The sequence below is a fragment of the Simochromis diagramma genome, unplaced genomic scaffold, assembly GCF_900408965.1.
Source record: "Simochromis diagramma unplaced genomic scaffold, fSimDia1.1 OVJJ01000344.1, whole genome shotgun sequence".
NCBI classification, from domain to species: Eukaryota; Metazoa; Chordata; class Actinopteri; order Cichliformes; family Cichlidae; genus Simochromis; species Simochromis diagramma.
The window spans coordinates 7,640,903-7,667,563 of NW_024387375.1; the positions used below are offsets into that span (position 1 = coordinate 7,640,903).

General features: G+C 42.3%; 1 protein-coding gene across 4 annotated transcripts in view; it reads left to right on the plus strand.

The window, feature by feature from the left end:
- Positions 1–26,661, plus strand: part of grik4 (glutamate receptor, ionotropic, kainate 4) — a 330,883-nt gene that overhangs the window by 301,108 nt on the left and 3,114 nt on the right. For all 4 annotated transcript variants that reach the window (XM_040008873.1, XM_040008871.1, XM_040008872.1 and 1 more), the window contains 8 exons: positions 5,342–5,545; positions 12,517–12,630; positions 21,050–21,159; positions 22,150–22,323; positions 22,688–22,853; positions 23,569–23,794; positions 24,667–24,795; positions 24,877–24,995. In XM_040008873.1, the coding sequence (XP_039864807.1) occupies positions 5,342–5,545; positions 12,517–12,630; positions 21,050–21,159; positions 22,150–22,323; positions 22,688–22,853; positions 23,569–23,794; positions 24,667–24,795; positions 24,877–24,995 (1,242 nt within the window). The remainder of the gene's footprint in view (positions 1–5,341; positions 5,546–12,516; positions 12,631–21,049; positions 21,160–22,149; positions 22,324–22,687; positions 22,854–23,568; positions 23,795–24,666; positions 24,796–24,876; positions 24,996–26,661) is intronic.

Genomic DNA, 26,661 nt, shown 5'->3' on the forward strand with positions numbered 1-26,661 from the left:
TTGGGCGTATTTGTATTTGTTGTAAAGAGCAAAACGGTTTTGTCGCAGTGGCTTTATGAAAAATTAACGTGACCTGGCCTCTTTTCTAATGACCCAGTATTTTTAACGAATATTGTCAGGGCGTCGGCGGCTCTTCTTCAAAACGGACTTCACAGCCGCGGTGAGAGAATTATATCTCAGCTGCCAGTTTGGTGTGCTCAGGAGAGCAAGTTTTAGAAGGATAAGAAAACAGCAGAGGAAAGCGAGGAGGGGCTGTCTGAAGACATCTTGAACACCCTGAGGTTTTAGAAAGTGGAAACTCCACTGTGGTGTCTGAAGCTGAATGTGAACAACACCCACCAGTGCACCTGGCAGCCTGTGTGTGCGCACTTGCTTGTGCATATGTAAAAGTGTGTTTCCTCCACTGACATTATCAGTCTGCAACCAGACTCCTCATGGCTTGGGAATAAGAGGCTGCTTTAAAAGTCTGGATTTCTTTATAGCTTCAAACTCATAGCTTTATACGGCTGTTTTGCTGTGGTGTGCAAAAGATGGCACATAGAATTTCCTTTAGTAATTTTGTATAGGCCTTTCATGCTTTTATATCGTTTATATATATATATATATTATTTTGTTCTCGACTTTTTTATTGACAACTTTTTATTGGAAGTGGTCTTTTCACTTTTTTCAGTGTCTGTTTGGGTTCTGGGTTTTTTTGGACAAGTCAGACTTTTTAAGAGCAGTTGTGTTTCTATTTCTGCAGCTGAGCACTGATTGTTGTACGGCTTGGACCGGACATTTTTATAGAAAAACTGGAAGCTCAGAGAAAGAAGGATAAATTGAAACCAAGGAAAAGTAATGAAGAAAAAGCAGAGGCATAAAAGCAGAGAAACGTGTTGGCTAGATAACAGTCAGACAGCCTGCTGTGTTATTGATTGCTGTGGGGTTTTTACTGGAGTGATTGATGTTTCCAGGTCTGATTATATTAGTGTGTACTTAACCAGGTCAACGCTGTGGGATGGAGAGATACAAGGCAATATTTTCTAGCCTTACTCTAAGGGACTAGGCTTTCTAATGACACAAGACATATATAATAAATATGGTACGGCACATAAATCAACGAGAAGCTTGAAAGTGAATTTGTTTTTCCCTAATTAAGTGTTGTAGCAGCAACCAATACATTCATCCTTTCAAGTTACTGTTTCTTTGCTATGCAATTGTAGGGAGGAGTGAAGTGACTAAAAGTTGCTCTTAAGCTTCAGCAGTTAATATTATCGCTCACGCACACTTAAATGAAATGATTTACTGATGTTACATAAGGCCAGACTGGTTTTACAGTTAAAAGATGTTAATGAGCTAACAGCTACCTGAACGCTACTCCCACATAGGTTGTCTTGTTAATATTTTAGCCATAAGAGAAAAAATTACTTGAAACCATCTCACAGATGTAACATTATGTACAGCTACTTTCTATACAACTGATATTTATTTAGACTCTTTTTCTTCAATTGTAATTATAGACCAATTTCTAACCTTCCTTTTATCTCAAAGATTCTTGGAAGAGTAGTTGTAAAACAAATAACTGATCATCTGCAGAGGAATGGTTTATTTGAAGAGTTTCAGTCAGGTTTCAGAGCTCATCACAGAACAGAAACAGCTTTAGTGAAGGTTACAAATGATCTTCTTATGGCCTCTGACAGTGGACTCATCTCTGTGCTTATCCTGCTAGACGTCAGTGCAGCGCTCAGTGCTGTTGAACATGATATTTTATTACAGCAATTGGAGCATGCTGTAGGTATTAAAGGTACTGCTCTGCAGTGGTTGAATTGTATATATCTAATTGACACCAATTTGTTCATGTAAGTGGAGAGTCCTCTTTACACACTGAGGTTACAGATTGCACAAAGTGTTACCTAATTATGGTGTTCCACAGGGTTCAGTGCTTGGACCAATTCTGTTTTCATTATAAATGCTTCTCTTAGGCAATATCATTAGAAGGCATAGCATACATTGTCACTGCTATGCAGATGACACCCCACTTTATCTATCCATGAAGCCAGATGTCTTAAAATAGAAATGTCTTAAAGACATAAAGACCTGTATGACCTCTGGTTTTCTGCTTCAGATAATTCAGATAAAACTGAAGTTATTGTTCTCGGGCTTAAAAATATAGAAATATGGTATCTAACCAGATGCATTACCTTGGCCTCCAGTAACACTGTGAGGAATCTGAACCACATATGTCCTTCAATGTGCATATTAAATAAATATGTGGGAGTGCTTTCTTCCATTTGTGCAATATCTTCAAAACTAGAAACGCCCAAAATTAGAAACATCTTGTCTCAGAGTGATGCTGAAAAAACTAGTTCATTCATTACTTCTAGGATCAGGATGTCCTTAAAACTTCCTGAAAGCTTTCAGTTGATTCAAACTGCTGTAGTAAGAATACTGACAGGGACTAGAAAGAGAGCATATTTCTCCTATACTGGCTTCTCTTCAATGGCTCCCTGTAAAAATCCAGAATCAAATTCAAAATCCTGCTCCTCACATACAAGGTCTTGAATAATCAGGCCCCATCTTATCTTAATGACTTTATTACCATATCACGCCATTAGAGCTCTTCGCTCGCAGACTCTGGACTTATTTAGTTATTTTATTAAAAGTAGAATGGCAGGCAGAGCCTTCAGCTTTCAGACCCGTCTTCTGTGAAACCAGCTTCCATTTTCAACTGAGGAGACGGATACCCTCTCTGTTTTTAAGATTAGTCTTAAAATGTTCCTTTTTGCTAAAGCATATAGTTAGGGTTGGATGAGGTGACCCTGAATCCTCCCTTAATTTCTTGCAGTAGGTTTAGGCTGCTGGGGGATTCCCATGATGTACCGAGGGTTTGTCTTCTTCAGTCACCTGTTTTGTTTTTGTTATGTTTAATCCCAATCTGTAGTTGTTTTTATTATTAGTGCAAACAGGATTAAGGGCATTGACCCCCAGCTTGGTGATACCCCTGCCTCAGTCACACAGTCCTACAAACTGGTTGGCAACCACGGTTAGCACAGAAGCAGTAGTAAAAGGTAAATGGCCTGTATTTGTATAGCACTTTACTCAGTCCCTAATGACCCCAATGCGCTTTACACTACATTCAGTCATCCACCCATTCACACACACATTCACACACTAGTAAAATTTGTCACAACTTTACAACCGCTCAGTGAGTTGTTAGCAAGTGTTATAGACAAGTCAGCAATTTGCATGCAAACTGTGGTTACTAGGGTCAGGGACTGGACTCTATGCCTGCTTGACTGTAGTTTTATCAACCACAGCAACTCCCAGCAGTCACCAGAAACCTCCAATAACCACTTGCCAACTGCTCGGGAAATACATGTTTTTCTTTAGAGACCGGTGGTTACGAGTGGGGTCACCAATCAGTCATTAGGACGTGTGACAGAGGGCTAATAAGATAATTCAGAACTATAAACCCTCTGATTCACACATGCATTTATTTTATGGTTGAAAAACTTTGTTAATAAAACACACAACTACAGATGTGTGCACTTGTAGCAATTTGGGGTCCAGTGCCTGAAACTTTGGACTGAGCCCCATTGGTAAATTGTACAACTTTAGTATGCAATTCAACAATAAGCTTTACAGCTTTGGCTGCAAACAATACCTTTTACTTGGATCAGTTGATTTCCGGATCTGTTCACCGTGAGATATATTGTCTCACCTTTTAGCAAACGCGCCAACCCGCTTACTCTCACACTACTGCATATTGTAATGCTGTCTGTGTCAACTTCTTTCTGTTTTGCTGCTATAAAACACTGGAGGCTGTTGTCAGTGAACAGCATGTCTGTTTAATCAAACTGCGAGCCTGGTTAGATAAAATGAATCTGTATGCAGATTCTTGGGGAAGAGCGGTGCAGACACAGGCAGCTGATCAGCAGTCATTTTGTTGTCAGTCTTATCACAGCAGTGCAGGATGTGCAGCGTTGGTTCTACTGTCCGGTTCCTCCAAGAAAGAAGCAAAGCTGTTCAATCAACAGTATTAACACGATGTCCACCCTCACCCCTCCTTACAGGTGGAGCCAAACAGTTGCTATGACAACATTGCAAGTCTTAGTACTAATAACTGTTGCGCCACCTGATGTGCACCGAGTTTTCAAGTGCCTCCAAATTCAGCACAAATTCGTCAGTAGTCAACCAGCTACCCTACAAAGTGTTTCCAGCTGTGGCAGTGACAAAACCATTTCACTCCCATCCCCAGCTCTCGAAATACAGCACCACTTATTCCTGTTTATGCTTTACCCTCCTGAACCATGTCACAGTTGTCTACACGCGTGGCTGTCTTATACGCTGAAGGCATTTATGTTAAAACGAGTCAATAAGCTACAATTAAAACAAACAGAAAACTAGTATACCTTCTGCATTGTTAAAAGCACTCAATAACACATATATCCCGAACAATACAAATTTTCTTTGTTGTAAAAAGCTTTTAGTTTTCAGTAGGAGTGATAGAAAATGTTTAGATACCTTTAATCATCGTTATTTGATGCCAAGTTGCCAAACGAAGTTAGTTTATCTGGAATCACGAGCTAAGTTCAGGGATAGTGGGATGGAAAAGTACATAACACTGTCTCTTTTGTGATGTAGTGGAGCCTGAGCACACCAGTCTGACAGTTGCATTATTTGAAAAATAGCACAATAGGGTTGGCTCCAAAATACATCACTGCAGGGCTCTTTAAATCTTCCTACAGCACCAACTAAATGACAAAACAAGACATAAATAGACAGACAGCCGAACAGAGAGTTGGTTTGCTAAAAGACAGGTTGTAAATAGGTGTATGTGTATGACTGATATCAGAAGAAAAGTATCCAGTTTTTGGTTAATACAACAGATTAGCATGCTCCTGCCTTGTTGCTGATTTCAGTGCCTGGCTCTGCTTCAGAGCCACAAATCTCAGTTTTCATTGAAGGCAGTAAACAACGTGAACCGTGACCTCTAAAGGACATGTGGGATGCTTCCACCATTCTTGCTCATTGCAAAATCTTTAGATAGGCTTAGTAAAATAATGATATTGATCATTAAAGGAAGACTCGGGTGATTTGGTAATAAATTACCCAAAAATGCTGGATATAGTAAAAAGTGTAAAAATTTAAACTCATATATGGAAAATGATAACTAACTTATTTTTTGTATTTTAACACTCCAGTTAAAAAAAATAATCATTTTCTGGCAATTACTTCATTATTTAGGAGTAAAGGGGTTTAGAGATAGACGTTAAGAAGAACTAGAACTAAAATTCTGTATTGCTGTCACACTTAAAAATCATGAGATCTAATGCAACGCAAATCCTTTGTTTTTTTTCAGGAGAATCCGTATGTGATGCTCCGACAGAACCACCAAGAACTCGAGGGAAATGACCGCTATGAGGGCTTCTGTGTGGACATGCTGAAGGAGCTGGCAGATATTCTCAAGTTTAAGTATCGCATCCGGCTGGTGGGGGACGGCGTCTACGGTGTTCCCGGAGCTAACGGAACATGGACGGGCATGGTTGGAGAGTTAATCTCAAGAGTATGTAAATATTTGCATATATATATGCATAGACAATAATATTGCCAGCAAACAAACCATATCACTATAAATGATTATGTTTTCTCCTTCGCATATGTGTGAGACAGAAAGTTTTTACAGGTGTCTATGCAGTCCTGTGAAAAGCTAAGTACAGCTTTGCCGCTTCCATAAGAATTAAGATGGTAAGAAGCAGCCAGGTGCTGCTAATCAAATGCGTTTTATTAATGGATCATCAGCAAGCGTAAGCATCTCTGTAAACGCAGAAGTTTTGGCAGCTTGTTCTGAAGCATTCAGGTGTGTGTTAACACAATGCCAAAAAGGAATGACATCAATAAAAGAAGTAATTGCTCCTGTCCATCATTCTACAGTGAGAAAGAGGATTCACAAGTAAAAGGAACTTGCCATTTTTCCCAGGAGCAGACAGACATCCCAGTAAATTCACCCCAGAGTCAAATCATGCAATGCTTAGAGAAACTACAAAAAAAAAGAAAGAAAGAAAACAAGAGCTGTTTCTCAGACTCTACTGGCCTCAGTTGGCATGTTAAATGCCTGAACCCTCTACTGCACACATTTTGATGGTACATGCTAAACATCATTTTCTGACTCATTTCGGGCCATTTTATTGCCAAGATATTTTTTTTGTGCAACAATGGTATAAAACCACAGAGAAAATTATTATCTCATAATTCATTACACAACTTTTAGAAAGCAAAAAGACCTCAGAAAATCTTCCAAAAATGTCGACCAATGTTGAAACAGAGAATTGAAAAGACGTGAAACATATTTACATAAATGATTTGATGCAGGCTTAGGTTCAAATTGTGCAATATTAATCCTTTATTTATCCAGGTAAAAATCTCATTGAGATTAAAAATCTCATTTCCAAGAGAGACCTGGCATCATGGCAACAAAAGTCACATACCACATAGGTATATAACATTTAAAACAAATGTTATATACCTATACAATATCATGTCATATTGATTATACTGTTGTGAGACTGTCAGTCTGTGTGAAACTTACCAAAACAGTTCTTCTGAGGTGGACATTACACTTTATACACATCACTTTTGGTTTTTCTGTGCACCCAGGAACCCTGCATCTTGCCTTGTTCGGTTCAGTTCAGTTTTACTTGTATTGTGTCAAATCACAACAATTACCTCAAGGTGGTATATTGTAATGTCATGAACCTACAACAATACAGAGAAAACCCTGACATTAGATGACCCCCTATAATCAAGCACTTGGCTACAGTAGGAAGTAAAAACTCCCTTTTAACAGGAAGAAACCTCCATCAGAACTAGAATCAGGGAGGGGCAGCCTTAATCGGTTGGGGTGATGGGGTTGTCACATACTGTTGGCCAAAATGATATATTATAATATATTGTCTGAGATGAGATTCTGATTTGGAATGGGAGCTCTGGGACTCTGCTTCTTCCTCCTGTCGTCATAATTTTGAGATATCCCACTAATGGCTCGAACTCTTTGCACAGATTTCATGCAATTTTGTATTTTGGACCACATTTCAACTCGGAAGCTCAGGTGGTTGGACAGCCTTCCCAATGTAAACTTCACAACTGTGTGGAATACCATCTGATGTGATTGTGATTTGGCACTATAAAATTAAAACTGACTTGAAATGATCCAGCAAGGACTAGGCAACTGTTGTTGCTGATATGGAGAAAGCTTTTGATGGCCTCCCACTAAGCAAGAAGCATCACATCAGCAACATGTGAAATGTGCACAAATTTGCGCACGAATGCATGAAATAACATATCATTACATACAAACACAATGTTATCAAAATCTCCCTCAAAGTATCCCTGATTGCACTGCGTTGCCCGAGGCAACAAAAAGAATTTCTGGGCATGCAAAATTTCATGGTTCATTGGTTTCCATCATTTAACTTCACACGTACAGGTCATGAGGCTTAAAAAGACTTTCTGTTGCTCTAGGGCAACACTGTGCTGTAGAGGTTTAAATGTTTAGAGGGGTTTCCAGGAGAAAGTCTCTTCTCTCTGAAAAGAAGTCTAAGCATAGGTTTGCAATGTTGCATCTGAACAAATCACAAGACTTCTGGAACAATGTCCTTTTTGACAGACAAGACTAAAGTGAAGAAGTCTGCCCATGATGTACTGCACCATGTTTGTCAAAAACCACACTCAGCAGATCAGCACAAACATCTAACATGAAGCATGGTAGTCGATAGGTGATGATTAGTGCACATGACCTGGGCTTGCAGTTATTAAGTCAGCCATAACCATGCTGTGTGGAACCTTAAGAGATCTGTGCATAAAAAAGGCCTTCAAATATCAATGAACAGAATCAACATTGTAAAGAAGAGTCATGCAGAAAGCCATTACTTCCAGCTGTTCCTAAAGGTAGTTCTACAACTTACAACTTTTCCTTAAAAAAAAACAAGATTTTCACCATAGCTGTGTGGATACTAGGGGTGCAACGATACTCCTATCTCGTAATATGAACGATATTGAACCGTTCGATACAGTGCTTTCGGTTCAGTACGCATATGTATCGAACAATACAAAATACATTTTTAATTTATTTTATCAACTTTCCTTCTGATGATGCTGTCTGTGTTGAGCGCTCAGTGGATCTGCGCTCGACAGTGCAGCCTAGGCGGAGTAGTCGAACGCAGATTCACTGAGGGCAGGGCAAGCTAGCGAGACAGAAGTTAAGCTCTCCTTGCAACATGGCAAATTGAACCTCCCCCACCCTCATTCAGTTCTGGCGTTTGGAACTATTTTGGTTTTCATGTGACGTATGACCCTGAAGGTAAGCGCGTCATGGACTAAAGTAAAACAGTATGTTGGATGTGCCACGCAATGCTCAATTACATGGGTGGGAGCTAGTGTGTTAACGGAGTTAGCTCATTAACGTGTTTGCTGTCCAGCCCCATGCACAGCGATTTGCAGTAGCTCATTAACGGAGATTTGCCGTGTTGTGGCGTTAACGTCATTTCAACGAGATTTACGCTGACAGCACTAGTGGGAACACAACAAATATGACTGCACATTTACACCGACATCATCCTAGTGCAAAGACAACAAACACGCATGCTACAAACTTTACCCGAGTCATTTAGACAGCCGTTAGCACGTGATTCTCTTTATGGGGACCTGATATGTTTAATATGCTGCTGAGAATATAGCCCAGAAGAAGCGTATAGTATAGCTTTATTTTGGAAAGAGCCATTTCTCTGTAATAAACTCTCTTTTCCAAAGATGAATGATTCCTCAATCAGATACAGGGCTCGCAAAATCGCTAGCCCAACGTCCTGGGGCTACCAAAATCTATCTCTGCCCTGCCCATCGGGCTATTGTAGGAAGGAAAAATATATGTCAATGCTTTTGCATTCTTTCGGAAATGTAGCTGGGTAATTATGTCATTGGCATCGGTGAGCCACTGTCAATATGTGATATATTGAAATCGCATTTGAATTTGCGCTTGTTTTTTGCTTTCACTTTGCAATCGTGCCAACAGCGACAGCACTGATTGGTGAGTGATTTGCGCAACAATTCCTCTGACATCGTCTTATCAATCGTTAGCTTACTATGCAAACATGACAAGTGAAATCTCCCACAGCAAGCTTAAACATGTGAGAGGTTGATCGCGCAGAGAATCGCTGAGCGTTATGTGAGTGCGTGTGTAAAAGCAGCAGGATATATATTGTAGCGGGTCAGGGCTGTTCAGGGTTCTGTTTGTACAGTTATGTTTTGTTTATGTTGCCATAGTGACGGGTGACGCCCTCTCGCTGCGACAGTGTGTCCTTCCGGGGTCAGAGGGCGCCCTGTGTGTTGTTGTTGTTGCTGTGCTGTTGCCATGCTGAGCAGTTAGCTAGCGGCAGTGTTCTTCTGCAGATGTCAATAAACGGCTGTGCTCCCTGGCTAGCTCACGGGAAGCAAGACCAAACGACACCTCCGTCTCCTCCTTGTCTGAGCTCGCCACAATATTTTAGTTCTGCTGAGCCAAATAAGACAGGTCAGGGTGAAGAAGTGACAGCCAAAGAAAAGCTTACCACAAAACGGAAAAGTTATGACAAATCAGACTATAAGGCAAAAAGAAAGTGCAGCTTTATGGTTTCATGGACAAAAGAATTTCTGTGGCTGCAATATGACAAGCGAAATAACCAGGGCTGCACATAAGTGGTCAGCGGGTGCGCATTCGCTGTCAAAATAAAAAACGGGCACAAGATATGAAGTTGCAACGCATGTTTGCATACATAAGATTTTCAGGAGGAGGACAGACATTTGTTTTGAACTCTTAAAGATGTCAAAGAAGCTCCTTTAAGCAATTACTGTGATGTTCCTCCACCTCCAAAGAAATGTCAGAAGGAGTCCGAACCACAAAAGAAGCACGTATTCTCGGAAAAGTAGTTGCAGGAGGTGAGCTGGCTTCAAACAAATGTTGAACGCACAGAGATGTGGTGCGGAATGTGCCGTGAAAATTTAATAAATGACAAATTAAAAAGGCATGAACATTTTTTTTGTATCGAAAAAATATCGAACTTTGACACCAAAGTATCGAACCGAACCGAACCGTGAATTTTGTGTATTGTTGCACCCCTAGTGGATACCACTGTATTGTTCTTCTTAGAGAAACATAGAAACAAACCCAAAGTGTATTGCTCAGCTTTCACATAATTTACAGCACATTTCCTTCATATCATACAGCCCCCTTCCTTCATTCAGCAGTTGGCCTTTTCAGCTTAAGTATTGTATTTTTCAAAGCAGTCACAGCTTGTTGGTGGCTTGTTTCCTGCCAGCCGCTTTAGCTGAACTGACCTTAACAGACTTTCCTCCTGGATCAGTCTTGTTGCTGTTAAATCTCTGAGTGAGCCCTTATATTATTTGCTGTACGTGGCTGTTAACAGGCAGATAAGGTTATATAAGGGATGAGAGGGAGAGGGGAAAGAAGTAAAAGTGCTGTTAAAAAATTAAGAGGGCGGGGTGAGTGAAACAGACAAGTGTTAAGTCAGTCCTAAGAGGTGATCTGTCTTAATTCTGTGGGCTAATGGAGGGCAAAGCCATTAAGTATGTAACGCGTACAGTGCCTGCTCTTGTTATTGTCACAGTCCATCTCCCCCCTACATCCATGTATAACTTGCCTCTGGAAGGTTGACCTTCAGAACGGCCATGGGTGAAGTCGACATGAGTCTCTGACATCAGCTTGAGCCGTGGATTGGCATGGTTGAGAGGGATTTTCATGGTAAAGGAGGCATCTGCAGGGAAGTTACACAGTAGACAGAAAGGCTTCGGAGTGTTTGGTTAAAGGCATAGAAAAGAACAGGAAGGATGACAGTGTAAGAGGATTGTGGGAAAATATACAGGCCTTGGCTACAAGTTGAAAGGATAGGTAAAGAAAGGAAAATGGAGGAAGAGGGGTGTTATACACTTGGTAGGAGCAAAGGAAGACAGCATCAGGATATTTTGGACAACAGATACCCGTCTCCCTGCCAGTACCTTTCAGACTGAGCAAGATTTCACTGAGGATGAGGATGATTAGTCTGACGGGTGTCAGACAGCCTAAGCTAACAATGAGTCAGGCCAAGAAGAACCCAGACACAAGTCTAAGTACAGTATGTGCCGGTTACCTAATCCACAGTGCTGCGATTAGAGAACAGAGACATACAGCATCTCTAAAGACCAAAATTCAAAGTCTAAGTCAAATGCTAAATCCTCAAGGGTCATGTTTAATTCATCTCTCACGTTCAGTTTCGCATCCTTTTTACTGGCTTAGCATGATCTGATTGACTGCAGGTGGAAACAGGTATGATGCAATATTGAACAGGCGACATTACACTGTGTCTTTTCTTACATACTAGAAGGCATAACAGCAGGGAGGCAGAAGAATCCGGTAATCAATATTAATATTCCATCGCCACATAAATATTTCACTGGATGTTACAACTGTGTGTTCATTTTTCAAAGGATCTGTTACTTTCTTTGTTAAAATTGCCTCGATGGTCATTTGCTGTATTTGGATTCCTTCCAGCACTGGGAGCAGGCAATCAGCCTTTCAAACAGCGGTCAGAAACGAGACAGGAGGCTGGGAACAGATGATAATCTCGGGTCAGCGCCTGCAGGCTGAGAGTAGGGCAGCAGGAGACACTAGGCCTCAGTGTGGAGTAAAGGCTGCCGTGAGGTTAAAGAGATGCAAATGTGAAGTGCAGAGTATTAATTGAAGCACAGACTGGGGGTTTCTAGATGAAGCATTTGAGGCCTCTTCTGAAGGTCAGAGTGATTATAGAAAAACATGACATCGAAATGGATGACGCGCCTTGGATGTGTGCATGTTATGTATGTCAGATGCCCTCCTCGTTCCTTGACATAGAAACAGTATGTTGTGGATTTTGACTAGTGTCTGCAGTGCTGCAGCACAGCTCCCTGCTCCTCATTCTCCCATTCCCCTCTATGTCCCCAATCCTCTTAGTCCTCCTGCAGCAGACAAAGAGGAATGCATTGCTGCTTTCACTCTTTGCTCCTCAGGGAGATGAAAAATCCCTTGCAGTTGCACTTTGCTGGCCTGTATTATTAGTACAGAGCCATTCAGCTGCATTGACCATTTCTACGTGTGTGTGTGTGTCTGTGTGTTTTACTAGCCTCTGCTTTGTCGAGTGATTTGTCTTGACAGTGCTCCCTTGGCCAGCCACAATGGTTACCCTGAGCTCTCTCGTGCACTGCACACACACACACAAACACACACACAATGCCAGTGCCGGATTATCCCCATCACGGATAGCCGTATTGGTGGACAAAAAGCCTAGAGGATACAAAAAGGGCATTATTAGGGAATTAGCAAACCAGTAGCCCACTTCTTATGTCATCCTCATCTTTCTTTTTTTTAAAAATCTTCAAATTATTGGGTATGTCACAAACACTATGCCATGCCTCAGAGCTGTGCTGTGTGTGAGTTGGACTTTTCATGCAGTAATACTACTTATCCTGTTGCAGAAAGCAGACCTGGCAGTCGCAGGCCTGACCATCACAGCAGAGCGTGAAAAGGTGATTGACTTCTCCAAGCCTTTCATGACCCTTGGTATCAGCATCATGTACCGCGTCCACCTGGTGAGTTAAGTCCCCCCGCACACACCTATTATACCTGATCGAACTGCCTCTCATACAGCTTGCGGATAAACCTCAGCAGGCTGTCAGGCATGTCTAATGTCTGGAAAAGAAGCACTCTGCCTTCTGGCCTGTAGAGTCTTTTTCTCTCTCTTAGTCCGTTTAAATTCCTCCACAACTTCTCCCCTTTTACACCTTATTGCCTCTTTACCTCTCAGCTACTCGTTTTCCCTTTCATCTGCGTTTCTTCATGGGTCCTCTTCCTGCTTTACCCCTGTCCTCCGACATTACTTGCCACTTCATCCTTCTCCTCTGTGTCAAGTTCTTTTCATTTTTCCTTTGTCCACCCATTTCCTCCTTTTGTTTCCGTGCCCCCCCTCCCCCCCCCCCCCCCCCCACCTCATTCTGCCAGCACCAGATGGCTCATTTTATGGTGTGAACTGAATGATAAATGTAACACTTTCACAGTTGTTTTCTGCTTGTTCTCTGATTGGATTTCGCCATCTTATTCTCACAAGCAATGCCCTCCATTCTCTGCAGAGAGCAAGTCCAAGCAAGAAACAGCGAAACAACAGCAGTGCTGGTGGAAATGAGCCAGTGTTTGCGCACTTAGTGGCCCATTAATCATCAGTCCTCCCCCAAAACCCAAGGTGACACTGTGGGGGCCACAGTGGCACTGGCCACAGTCCGTGCTGAGGTGATCTAGCACGTGCGCAGGCTAACATTAGTGTAGCATCCCAAAGGGGCATTTTACTCACATTCCCATTCCATCTTGCTCCTGTCTCCACTACTTGTAAATCTCCCACCGTGTCACCTTCCCATAGTCTGTGCACAGTACCCATAGGTGAGGCAGTGAGGCACTCAATTGAGCGGCAACAGTTGGGGAGAATCAATCGACGTTCGCAGCAGGTGCTACGTTAAATGGGCTGCTGGGCAGCATGTGACCTCTGAATTGGGAAGCAGGCAGGCGGGTGGCAGCCTGAGGATATGATATGGAGCTTATGTCCCACAGGGTTGGCACACAGAGCCAAATAGTTGAATTAGCAGAGACTTGACCCAGTTGACGCCAAAATTCCTGAGTAAAGCGGTTTCTATTAAGATAAGATGTGTGAAGTCGGTAGAGGAAGGTGAAAAGATAAGAGGGAAAGAAGACAGGCATAAGTGCAGGTATCATCTCTCTTTGTCTCTTTCTCTGTCCCTCATTTCCTCACACTCTCTTTACTTTCTCATTGCCCCTTGGCATTTTCTTAGATCCGATTCAGAGTGGTCCCTCAGCATGCTCTAAAATTCGATATTTGAATTTCTGTGACTGCACTTGTTTAGTTCTAATCCACTGACTATTGATCTGAGACACAGTGATTTCTACAAGGGGGTATACTGCTTATTTCAAACTTTAAATGAAAATTTCAGTCCAATCAATAAGAATGGCGAATGCATTAAAATACAGCTGCCTGTTGGGTATTAATTATCCGCACACTATCGCCAGTTTAATCTCCATTTCTCTTCTTTGTCACAAGTATTGCATGTCTTTCTTACTCTCTCTCTCTCTCACACACACAGACACACGCACACAGTTTTTTCACTTTCATTATTTATTCTTATTTTATGTTTGTTGCATTCAAAGCACACATTTACATTCTTTTCAGTGAAGGCGATAGCTTTAACGTCAGGCGTAATCCTATTACAAAGCTGCTGAAAATGTACATTTCCTGTTTGAAACACAGGTGCAGATTTGAACTAACGCTTCACTGCCTCCACCCCCCCACCCACACGCCAAACCCCAAACCCCCTCCCTTGCCCTCCACACCACCCACCCAGCCACTACAACAACTGTCACAGACAAGTTTTCTGTGGAGTGTTCAAAATTGCAGCAAATCAGAACATTTAATCACCTGTCAAATGAGTTTGTGTCTTCGTGCTATTCTCTGAAGGGACCGCTGTCTGTTATCATTTCTGGGACACTGACTCTGCAATAAATAAAACTAAAGAAAAATCCAGACAGCTTGCATCTTGCCTGCATAAGAAGAGCACTACCTGTCTATATGTTTCAGCTGTCTCGCCTGAATGTTTTGTCTGGTTGGGGATTTGTAGTTGGGTGCTATTCGAGGCCAAATAGTGTATTTTATATGGTGGGGTATTTGACATGCATGTAGCTTCAGGCCCTATAAATAAAACGGATTTGCTTCATACACAAATCAAAGAGAAGCCGGTGCAATATGAATCACTGCGGTTATGAACCCAGACACTACCTAAAGCGACTGTCAGCTTCATCTCATAAAAACCTTTCGTTGTCTTGCATTCATCATCTGTACAATATAAAAACCATATGCTGCATGCCAAAATCCCAGCACTGTGAGCGTCTTTAAATCTGTGCCAGTTCCTTCTCCATTAATTCGCTGACTGTGTAACAGGGTATATGAGTGGATGTGTGCATGTTGTGTGTATAAGAGAAAGAGTGCCACTTAATTAGACATAGGGGTTAATTAGGGGTGTGTAGAAGCTGTGTCAGATTCAGCAGCTGCCCTGAGGGTAGAGCGTAGTATAACGAGCTTTATTGACTCACTGGCCACAGAAGTCCTCAGACAAAATTACACAAACAAATGAAACCCTGTGCACAGAAACACAGACGCAGCTCGTGGAATTTAAAAACTTACCAGTTATGTTATTTAGGGTTATTTTTAAATGCAGTTTTTTTCCCATAATAAATCAATATTAAATTTAACACTAAACAGTAGGTTGTGTAATATCATTAAATTGTGTATATATGTGCTTAGGTACAACTGTGCAACTGCTCATTAATGCACAGGCTCTAATCAGCCACTCACATGCAGCAGCTACATACATTTAAGGATGTAGATATTCTAAAAAAAGACCTGTTGAAGTTAAAAACTGGGCATCAGAATGGGCTAGAAGACCATACTGAGATCACACTCCTCTCAACTAGCATAAAGAAACTGAGCCAATTAATGATACAGGTTCAGCATGCTGGTAGTGTGATGGTGTGGAGGATATTTTCTTACCATCGTTTGGTCCCTTTAGTACAAACTGAGTATTGTTGCTGACCATGTCCATCCCTTTATGACCGTTGTGCATTCATCCTCTGCGGGTTCCTTCCCACAGGATAATGTGTCGCGTCACAAATGTCAGATCATCTCAGACTGGTTTGAGATGTGGGATCATCTTGATACAGAACAGAACAAAAAGCAGCCAACATCAAGAGAAGAGCTTTGAATATCTTCCATGAAGCCTGGAGAACTATTCCTGAAGACTCCTCAGGAGAAAGTTCAGGGTGAAGAATAAAGCTGCTCATATCAAATATTGACTTTCAAGCTCGTTAGGAATGTTTTTGCCTTTTAGATTGTATTTCCATGGATGCATGTGTTTCATTAAACTGCTCTACCTATTTCCCATTTTCCTAGCAACATACAAAGAAATAAGGGGTGTCTTGAGACTTTTGCACTAGACTGGAAGTTTTATTCTTTTATTTTGAAAGTAACCCTAAAACTAGTAGTGATGTGTGGGTTTTTTTTTTTTAGTTATGTTAGAAGAGTTTCAGCAAACACAAAAGCACAGCTTTGTTTGTGTGCAACTCACTCAGACATAAAGCCAGACAACCCGGTGAGCTCAAGAGGCAGCAGGATGTTGTTATGAATATGACCCTGTGACCTCAGCCAAATCAACTGCTCTCCACAGATTGCCCCCGCGGCCATCTCAGCAGCCGTAACAACTGGCAGCTCTAACACAATTAGAAATGCACACACTATCAAAGAGCTTGGGGGGGGGGGGGTGGCAGAGCTTGGGGAGACACGGGGAGGGACAGGAAGAAAGACAACATAAAAGAGAATAAGCAAGAAATAGGTAGAAGGACATGAGGGAAGATGGAGAAATGAGAGCAAGGAAGTGAGCGACGAGAGTGTGAGAGCTGAAATGACAATGGGAAGTCTCCTTCGGTGAGTCAGTGTTCAGGCAGGAAGCCTCAGGGGGCAACGGTGTGGTATGAATACCAAGAGGAAAGATGACTAGGTGAAATCCTCAACTGGATAACCTCACCGGCTCCCTCTGCCACCCTCCTGGCATGTAGGCAGTCCCCCCGAGAGTAACGGAGAAGGGGAGAAGCGGGAAATATGGAGGGACAGCGGGAAGTTGAGAGAGAACAAGGGCAGTGCAAGGTAAAATGAATGAGTTTTTCATCTGTGTGTTGAGATGAAAAAAGGACACATAGCTACTAAAAAAGGCAGCAATTTTTCACTATTTTATTTGTTGAGATGGACTCATAAAAGCAGGTCTTAGAGGATGTTTTGCCCTCTGTGCCACAGGTGTATTATTTTACTTCCTGGGATTTGCCTCATCCCATATATATCATCTTAACATGGCCATAAAACTGCTATAAAATGATACCCCTGACTCTGATAAAAATCATTCAAATATGGCAGCAAGTACTTACGCTGTGAAGAGACACTCATCCAGTAAACATCTAATTTGGTCCTTGGTGTACTCTGTTTATATTTTATTACTTTGTTAATTATTTTCTAGTTCTAGTCTACACTTCATCGGCAACTTTGTGAGGTACAGTCATTTGAAGGCTTGTTAATGCAAATATCTAATCAGCCGATGCACAACACATTTAACCTTGAAGCAGATGGGCTACAACAGCAGAAGACCACACCGGGTCACCCACTCCTGTCAGCGAAGAACAGGAAAATGAGGCCACAGTTTCCACCAGCTTACTAGATGAACATTGTTCGGTATAATTTCTACTGCAATATTCGAATGGTACAGAAACAAAAGCATGGCTCCATCCTCCCTTCTGTCAATGGTTCAGGCTGCTCATGATGGTCTAATGGGGTGGAAGATATTTTTCTTGGCTCTTTTTTAAACACCAACTGGTTTTAAACATCACAATGAGTTCACTGAACTTAAATGACCCCCAAAAGTCACCAGATCTCCATCCCATAGAGCACCTTACAGATGTGGTGGAATGGGGGATTTTCATCACGATGTGCAGCCGACAAATCTGCAGAACGTTAGCGGTGCTATCGTGTCATTATGGACCAGAATCCCTGATGAATATTTCAGGCACCCTGCTGAATCTACACCATGAGAAATTAAGGCACTTGTGCAGGCAAAAAGGTGGTCCAAACCAGTATTAGCAGGGTGTACTTCATATAGAGTCCAGTGAGTGTATATCTTCTATTTAACAGTAACTACTGGATTAGTCACGGATGCTGTGCTTTCCGTAGCCAGCAGTCAATGTGCTTTTCTGTGCTGAGTGGTGGGTGCTCCCTGTGCAGTTGCCCAAGCACATACTGTATCTGCCCTGCTGTGGATGACTGACAGTTTAGACAGCTGCTGACAAGATTAGAAACACAGGCACACACACAAACACACAGGTGCTTGACAGTCTGTCATGCACACACAGACTCATCGTCCAATATAAAGAGAGACTGGACCACCTAAATAAGATTGTGATGTAAAGTATGTCTCTGAGAAATTACTAAAAATATTTAGTATTTGCACGCATAATTTATTTATGAATAAATGAATGAAAAAATAGGTAAACCCTTGTATATGTTCTACTTTACAATTTCCTTACATCACTGGAAATCCTGAGTCACCCTGCCCCGTGAGGCACTTCTCCTCAAACAATGTTTAGTGGTTCGCACAGCAGTTTGTGGCACAGCAATTTTGAACCCATCTTGATTGATTTCTTTTGGCAGCACAGCGAGCATTTACATATTAAGCACTTGATAAAGGTGGTATATCCAATATGTTAGAAAACAGCTGCCTATTTACCCATCCGACAGGTCCCAAGTACCATTAGCATTCACTTGCATTTCCCTTTCCAGCAATTTGTCAAATGTAAGTCCAGTAGTCATTGCTTTACCGCTGGTTTGGTCCACACCAACTCCGAGGGGTGAAATATGGCTCCTTAGCTGTTAAACGCTCTGCTATTGTGGTGCAGATTGTATTCATGAGAACAGGAGCAGAGAGGAAATAAGGTAGTTAAGATCAGCGCGAGTGAGCCAAAACAGTAAAGTTGGCACGGTAAAATAAAAGCACTGAAAGGTGTTAAAGCACTGCTGAGCTGTGTGGAGCTTTAGTCGAGTGATCACACACCATGTTTTTCCATGTCACGAGATCATCATTAAATAGAGTTTCATTAAGCTTGCTCTTTCTAGTCCTTAGTTTGATCTAAAATGTTTTAATACAGAAAAAAACTGAATAAACTATCTTATCTTTGGAAATATGCACACAGATTTTAAAACATTTTCATGCAGTTTCCATTTAGCTTATCTGAAGCTTTGTGTGCTCATTAATTTGTCTACTCCAGCTATGGATTGTTCCAGTTTCTAACTCTTTAAAAAAAAAAAAAAGTAAAACACTTTTGTCCCTTAGTCTCAAAGCCAATACATAAAAGCAGCAAAGTCGAGCTTTCTAAGCAGCAAACCTCCTACTGTTTTCCTGTTGTCCTTGTAATCTTCCTGTTGTCTCGTCCTAGCTTTCTCTCCGTCTCTATTTCTGAGTTGCTCTCTTGCACCTTCACTTCACTCTGCCATCTGTTAGCACACTAGTCCCACGTCTCTGCAGTGATCTTCATCTTAATAATAGCACCTTGGTGAAAACTTAACATGTGGATGAGCATGCCCAGCAGTTCACGAAGCGCTGGGTCAGCATGCATCAAACTGGACCAGCAAAACAGGAGGACTCATGTCAGCACATACTGCTGCTACTCCAGTAATGCCAGTGCCAACCGAAGGCAGCCTGGCACTGATGCTCACTTTACAACATGAATCTATACCTCTGACATGGCCATTGTGTGTTTCAGCTCTGCACTATTCCATTCTCAGACAGCTATCGCCATCGTCATAAGCAATTACACTCTATAACGTGGACTGACATACGTTATGAGTGGCAGGCTGATTCGAATCTTGCTCAGAGTTATTCGGCAACTCTCTCCCCCTGCTTCTCCTGCTTTCTGCACCACTCCTATTTTACTCAGTCGGGCTAATATGCAAGTGATTACAGACGCATTAATGAATTTTCATCTCCGCACAACTCTGAATGGGGATTCGTTTATCATAACAAATGCCCACCAAAATAATTTCAACCTCTTTGCCTCAAATTAAATTTTGGAGGGCCTCAGAAATGTATTACTGCAGCGTTTTGGCACGCAGGAGGTCTGGCAGGAATACTTAATTGAGTTTTTATTTTTTGCATAAATGCAATTTGGGCTTGTTCACGTGGACTCCACGGCGGTGCCTTTGACACAGAAATGGACAATGAGGAATTTCTACACGACTAAACGTGTCCCTCTCATAGCAACACTTAGACAGTTGGTTGTTTGATCACCTCCATTATCTAAGCGTCCTGCTGGCCCTGACAGCCACCTCCATTTCATAGTCATTAACAGGCAGCGGACGTGCACTTGTGTGTAAATGGCTAATATTCCCCTGCTGACATTTGGTCGGGAAGGGTGTAAGCTTAGCGTGCGCGTGTGAAATATGAGCAGGCACAAACACACATATAAACAAGCAGGCCCAATCATCCTGACTGTGGTTCACCAGTAATTGGTTTCATTTAGAGGACAATGTTGCATAATGAAACATTAGGAATTAGCCCCTATATTCCCATCGCTCTACTGGCTGCCAACCTCATTTTAGCCATGTTATCTCCTGGTTACCAATGCACATTTATATGCAACACTCCATAGCTGCTTCAGCACAACTAGCCTTTTTAGCCAAGCCTGAGCTATTAATATCCCCCCCCCCCCCCCCACCTGTGTACACTGCCCACTCCCGGTCATACTGCAAGTCAACTATAGGTCATGGAATTGAATTTGTCTTTAATGTGGTTCTAATGGTTTAGCTGATTATTTGACATTTCTTTCTCTCTACATGCAGACTTGTAGAGAGTAAAAATGTTGCCTTTTGTTAGTTTTGACCTCTGATTATTCTGTACGACTAAACCTAATAATGTATCTATCACAGCTTGTTGGAAGTTGTGAGAATTTTTTTTTTCAGTGTTGGAATGCGGGATATAAACCTCTTATCAGTGATGTCGTATTATCATACAGGCCTCTGCCACTCTATTGACAGTTCATGGGAGACTGAGTTTGCGCTTTCATACAGTGCTGATCTGAATGTTTACATGCAAATGAGATTCGTATAATTAAAGTGCTATCAGTTTAGGACAGGGAAAACCTATGCTTATCGCATCAAAATCCGTTTATTTGCGGTCACAGTCACCTTTTCCATCTTCTCCAAATTACACAGGCACCAGTAAATGTTGGTCAACACACACCGAACTGGAGGTGGGAAGAAAGGGAAACAGAACTGAAATGCAGCAATCATCGCCTTTTCTATGTTTCCTTCTTTAGTTTATGTCCAAGGAGACCAGTCATTCTGTGTGTGTTGTCTTCCAGGGACGTAGACCAGGCTACTTCTCCTTCCTGGATCCCTTCTCACCGGGTGTTTGGCTCTTCATGCTTCTGGCCTACTTGGCTGTCAGTTGCATTCTCTTTCTGGTGGCCAGGTAAGGAGCTCAACCATAAAATGCAGTCTGTACAGATAAGCGAGAGACAGGAGAAGAATGAGGCAAACAAATGGACTGGGTACAGAGAGTAAAAGCACACAAAAAAACGTTTTTTTGGGGCAATATACGGCGGAGGAAACAGGTGTTTGTTCTCTCGCTTCTCTTTAGCCTCTGGTTGATCTTGAACATCACAGAGAAAGAGACGTTCTCCCACCAGTGGCAGGTCTCTAGCATCACATTGCCACCTGCTGGTCAAGGATGGCACTGCCACAACTGCTGCTGAAAATCATAATTTCCTTTGCAATGGAAATATTACTAGGTTACAGTATATCTAATGAAGACGCTTTAATACAAGAAAATGCTAATTGAATTCTGCAGCACCTTACAGAATCAAATTAAAAGTACCAAGACCTTCAAATTTACCAGTTTTCTAAAGATAGCTCTACGGGTGGTCTTTGGTGTAATATGAAAATCATTTATAAATGTTGGGTGAGGTGGTTTGATCGTAGCAGTTTTGGAGATAATAATATATGTACTCCTTTTTTTAGGTGTTTACTAAGAATAATTTTTCCACCCGTGATCACAGTGGGAAATATGTTAAACGTCTGGGTTGTTTAAAGTTTTTTGTCCTTCTTTTGAACTTTGTTGTAATTATTTGTGACTCAGAAAGAAATTCTATCTTTGCCACGTGAGTCACATGGCTCGTTGGCTCAACTCAGCACAGAACAGAGTTGTCACAGAACTGTAGCTACATCTGAGCACCCCAATTACACCGCCTGCATCCTCACAGTTTAAGTAGGCAGAAGCGAAGCACAGGTTGGTTCTCCCTCTGCAGAGCCAAGGTGACTTTGTCCTCACTTGACTGAGTTGTTTTCTCCTCATCCTTCATCCCTCTTCCTATCTCCATTCCTCTCACTCCCCGTCTCTTGAGTTTTGCTCTTATCAGAATACATAATCTAACTTTCATTCCCACTCTCTCTTTCCCCACAGGCTGACACCTTATGAATGGTACAACCCCCACCCTTGTTTAAAGGGACGCTGCAACCTGCTGATCAACCAGTACTCGCTTGGCAACAGCTTCTGGTTCCCAGTTGGAGGCTTCATGCAGCAAGGATCCACCATTGCTCCTAGAGCTCTGTCCACACGTTGTGTGAGCGGAGTGTGGTTAGTATTGGCTCCAGATGCACGGTGCAATGCGCAGGTTTCTCCATCACGGAATGCAATTCATCAGTAACGCATTCTTGAAGCTTGATTCCAAATTTCAAGAGTGAGATTGTGCATTTGTGTGCACACGAGGCATCGTTTGTGTCTGTCTGTCCGCCTTTGCAGCTAGAACTTTATCCACCCATTAATCCATCCGCCATATCATCTACTGAATATCCTGTCATGTCTTCTCCTCTCAGGTGCGCAGTTATTTTAATCCTTCTACACCTCCACCCAGATCATTTATCTTCATGTGTCAGCCTGCCCATTTACATACGTTTGCAGGTGAATACATATGTTCTTGTCCGCTGCCTTTCCCACACAGGTGGGCCTTCACATTAATCATCATCTCCTCCTACACCGCCAACCTGGCTGCCTTCCTAACAGTGCAGAGGATGGAGGTACCGATAGAGTCAGTAGATGATCTGGCAGATCAGACGGCGATAGAATATGGCACCATGCACGGTGGATCCACGATGACCTTCTTCCAGGTTAGAAGTTACACACATTGCTGTATATGCCACATTGTTTATCCTCCTAAATCTTCACTCACACATACATACACACTGTATGTAGGCACAGGCTCACTTCAGAGCACATGGAAGTCAATGGGTCATCTGTGATCAGCTATCAGCTGTCCTTTTCGTCACCCTCCTGTCCTTTATGTCTTCCTCCTCTAACCACAGGTTTTATCTGTTTCCTGTCTCTTTTTTGCCACAACCATTCAATATCCTTCTCCTCGGGGAGATGGGGCACCGTCCAGGTCCCACGCTATCCTCTTTCATCTTTTGAGATTTGACCTCAGCGAGAAAAAGAGAAAGACACTGAGCAGGAGAAAAAGAGGGTGTTAGAGGGGAGAGAGACAGTGAAGGATGATATTGGGCGAAGGGAAGAGAGATATTAGCCTTGTATTCCTTGGCGCTTTCAAGTCCACTGGACCTTAAATAACTCAGGGAAGACAGGCTGAGAGAAAGTAAAAGACAGGTGGAGGTGTTAAGTGAAGTTTCTGTTCTGAAGTTTCTCAAATGGGAAAGAGGTGCGCTAATAGAAAAAAAAAAAGGGGGGGGGGAGCGCTCTGATGTAACACTCCATCAGTCCAAAACAAAGCAAACCAAACCAAACCAGAAGAGGAGATGCTTTGTTAACTGTCTCTCACTCTCTGTGCCTGTTTCTTCTGATCTTATCTGCTCTTTCACGCCTGTGCAGAACTCCCGCTACCAGACGTACCAGCGCATGTGGAACTTCATGCAATCAAAGCAGCCCAGCGTGTTTGTGAAGAGCACAGAGGAGGGGATTGCCCGTGTCCTCAACTCTAACTACGCCTACTTGCTGGAGAGCACGATGAATGAGTACTACCGCCAGAGGAACTGCAACCTGACTCAGATTGGAGGACTGTTGGACACTAAGGGCTATGGTATCGGCATGCCGCTGGGTGAGTGGAGGACAAAGCGTTGAAAATTGGAGGACACTTGAAAGTGACGGATAAGCAAAAGAAGGAGGAACTTGGTCAAGTAGTTGAAACATCTGGTACAAGCCGCAGAGAGACAGAAGCCAGTTTGCCGGAGTAATGCGGGGGCAAGGCAGTTAGTGTAAAACGAAGTCAACGGAGGAGAGAGCTGATGGTTTCGCTTAAATGTGCTGTATAATTCATTCCCCTTCTTAGCTGAAGCTAAGAAGGGGAATGAAGAGCAGAGGCATTAGTTGGAGGATACACCATAAACGTCACATTGGAGAGTTGAATAAAAAAGTAAAGCCTCAGCAAAGCCAAACCATTAGCTGCTATCATGGGGCAAAATGATGCAAAAAGGGAGAAACTAAGAGAGCTTTAATGCTAGATTTTAATAGAGCAGCTGTTGCCATGCTGTGATGGGAAAAGTGAGGACAAGAGCGAGGGAATTTGAGATATTGTTCCTGTGAAATGTGAAACAGTTTCTGCGCGACGCTCGCTCGCTGCTCCAAGAGTATAAACACGGGGTTTACTTACACTTTGATCTCAGATTGAGTCAAACACACCTTAAAGTAAACAGATTAATTTCCATTCCTTTGATGTTTAAAGGATAGATAAGCCGTCTTTTTAGTGGATGATGGCGCCGTGACCTGTAACACATTGGAAGATCATTGTAAGCTCCTTAATCTCAAGTTTGAAATCTTCGTTTTGTTGGTTCGGGCAAAGCGTGGTGAAGTGACGCGCTCTCACATTTGCCACGGCATACCAGAGGAAAAGGAAGAAGAAGTAGTCAAGGAAATGTCACTCTTCGTTTGTACCCTCGTTGTGTCCCTCGTTTACTTTTCTCTTCTCTTCAGGGTCAGTGTACCGTGACGAGTTCGACCTAGCCATCCTCAAACTGCAAGAGGACAATCGTTTGGAGATCCTGAAGAGGAAGTGGTGGGATGGCGGCAAGTGTCCAAAAGAGGAGGACCACCGTGCTAAAGGTTTGTCTGTGCAGTTAAATCCACATCTTGGTTGATGATCCCAGAAAACACTTATCCCGCCCAATCCCGGCATCTCTCCAGGTCTAGGGATGGAGAACATCGGTGGCATCTTTGTGGTGCTGGTGTGTGGCCTGCTGGTGGCAATCTTCATGGCAGTGCTGGAGTTTGTCTGGATGTTAAGGCACGCGCCAGGAAATGAGGTGAGAGAGGGCTATCTAACCTGCATCTGCTTTGTCTCCCTCTCCCCTCCCTGGCACCTTCCCCCTCGCGGAGCTGCTAGGCTTTTCCACAGTGCGCAGCTTTGACAGGAAGTTATGAGCACAAACCAAAGTAATACCTCGTGTGTTTTTTGTATTCATAGCAGAGAAGCATCCATTCTTACCATATATATATATTACACAGAATAATCAAACTGTACAGTAAAAAAAAAAGATCTTGTTTTAGTTATATTTACAGGGTGCTGCAAATCTTTATCTCAGCCTTAATCTAGTGACCTTATTTAAAACACACTCGCTGTTGTGTCCACGATTGTCAAAAACTACATGTCCTTCTCACCATCAAAAGTTGAAATATGGACAGTAGAGGATTAGTCGTGGCAGTCAACTAGAACTTTGCGCTAAGAATGGACTTCAAGCAAGGGCGTCAGATTTGTTTTGGAAGCAAAAAGAAAAAGACAATGCTTTCTGGAAATGTCAGGACCAAGAGTCACTACAGCTCGGTCACACAATGTTGGTTATTCAAAGTAACAGGGGACAAAACAATGATAAATGACACCTGAAACACTTAAAAGTGCCACGCTATGATTTGAAAGTTGCTGATGCAGAAGCAAAATCACCAGCCAATAATGCAAATATTTCAAACTGCATCAGCACATTAGCTGTCCTCTGAGGCTGAAGACAGACCTGCATTATTACAACCTCTTAAACAGCAACTTTAAAAATATTTTTTTCTAATGATTTTTAAGAAGGAAGGAATTTAGATGCATTTTTTTACTGGCGAAAGTTGAAAGTGCTTTTGAAAATTGTGCTGAAAGTGTGTGGTATTGTAATCCAGTATGAAAATATGATCTCAATGTAGCTTCATCTGGAGAGAGGACTAGCAAGCAACATGAGTGTCCTCAGCATCCAGATGTTCTGCTGTTTGGAGGATTTTATTTATTTATTTTTTATTCACAATAGACAGATGAGTTTAGTGCTAGTGGAAGGGGCTCTCCTGTGATATTCATGAGGGAGGACTGCTGTCAACCACAAAAGATGACTTGAAGAATCAGAGAAAAATGTGCATGCAGTGATATCATTACCTCCGATGTGATTTCTTTAACAGATACTTGAATACTATTTGGCACTGTGATTTTAACTCAATAAACATTCAGAAAGTCAAAAACCCACTCATGTGATTTCTTCTTTTGGAGCGGTACAGATTGATGTCTCACTCTAAATTGTGAACCCTGTGTGTGTTTGTGTGTGCGGGTCTATATATGTATCGTTCATATTTGTGCATCTGGATTTACGCCTGTGTGCATCTGTACAGTGTTCGTGTGCAGCTTGTGTGGATTGGTGATGAGTTTCTTTTCCGTCTTGTGCTTGAGCTGCGGTGTCACGTCTGTGATTGCGATTATTTGAGTTTATATCCTTGTGTTACACCCAGCGGATCACTTGATCACCAGTGCCGGCGATAAAATGCGTGTGCTACACTTGTGGATGTGAAAAGTAAATTTAACAAGCCCGTGTGTATTATATGTGTCGCTGATTTCACTGCTGGCCGCTCAGTCTACACCAGCCTTTTCTCTGTCGCCCATGCAATTTCCCTATTATGAACATAACCCTGAAATGTATCTGTTGTGTGTCTTTGATGTCACTCCGTCTG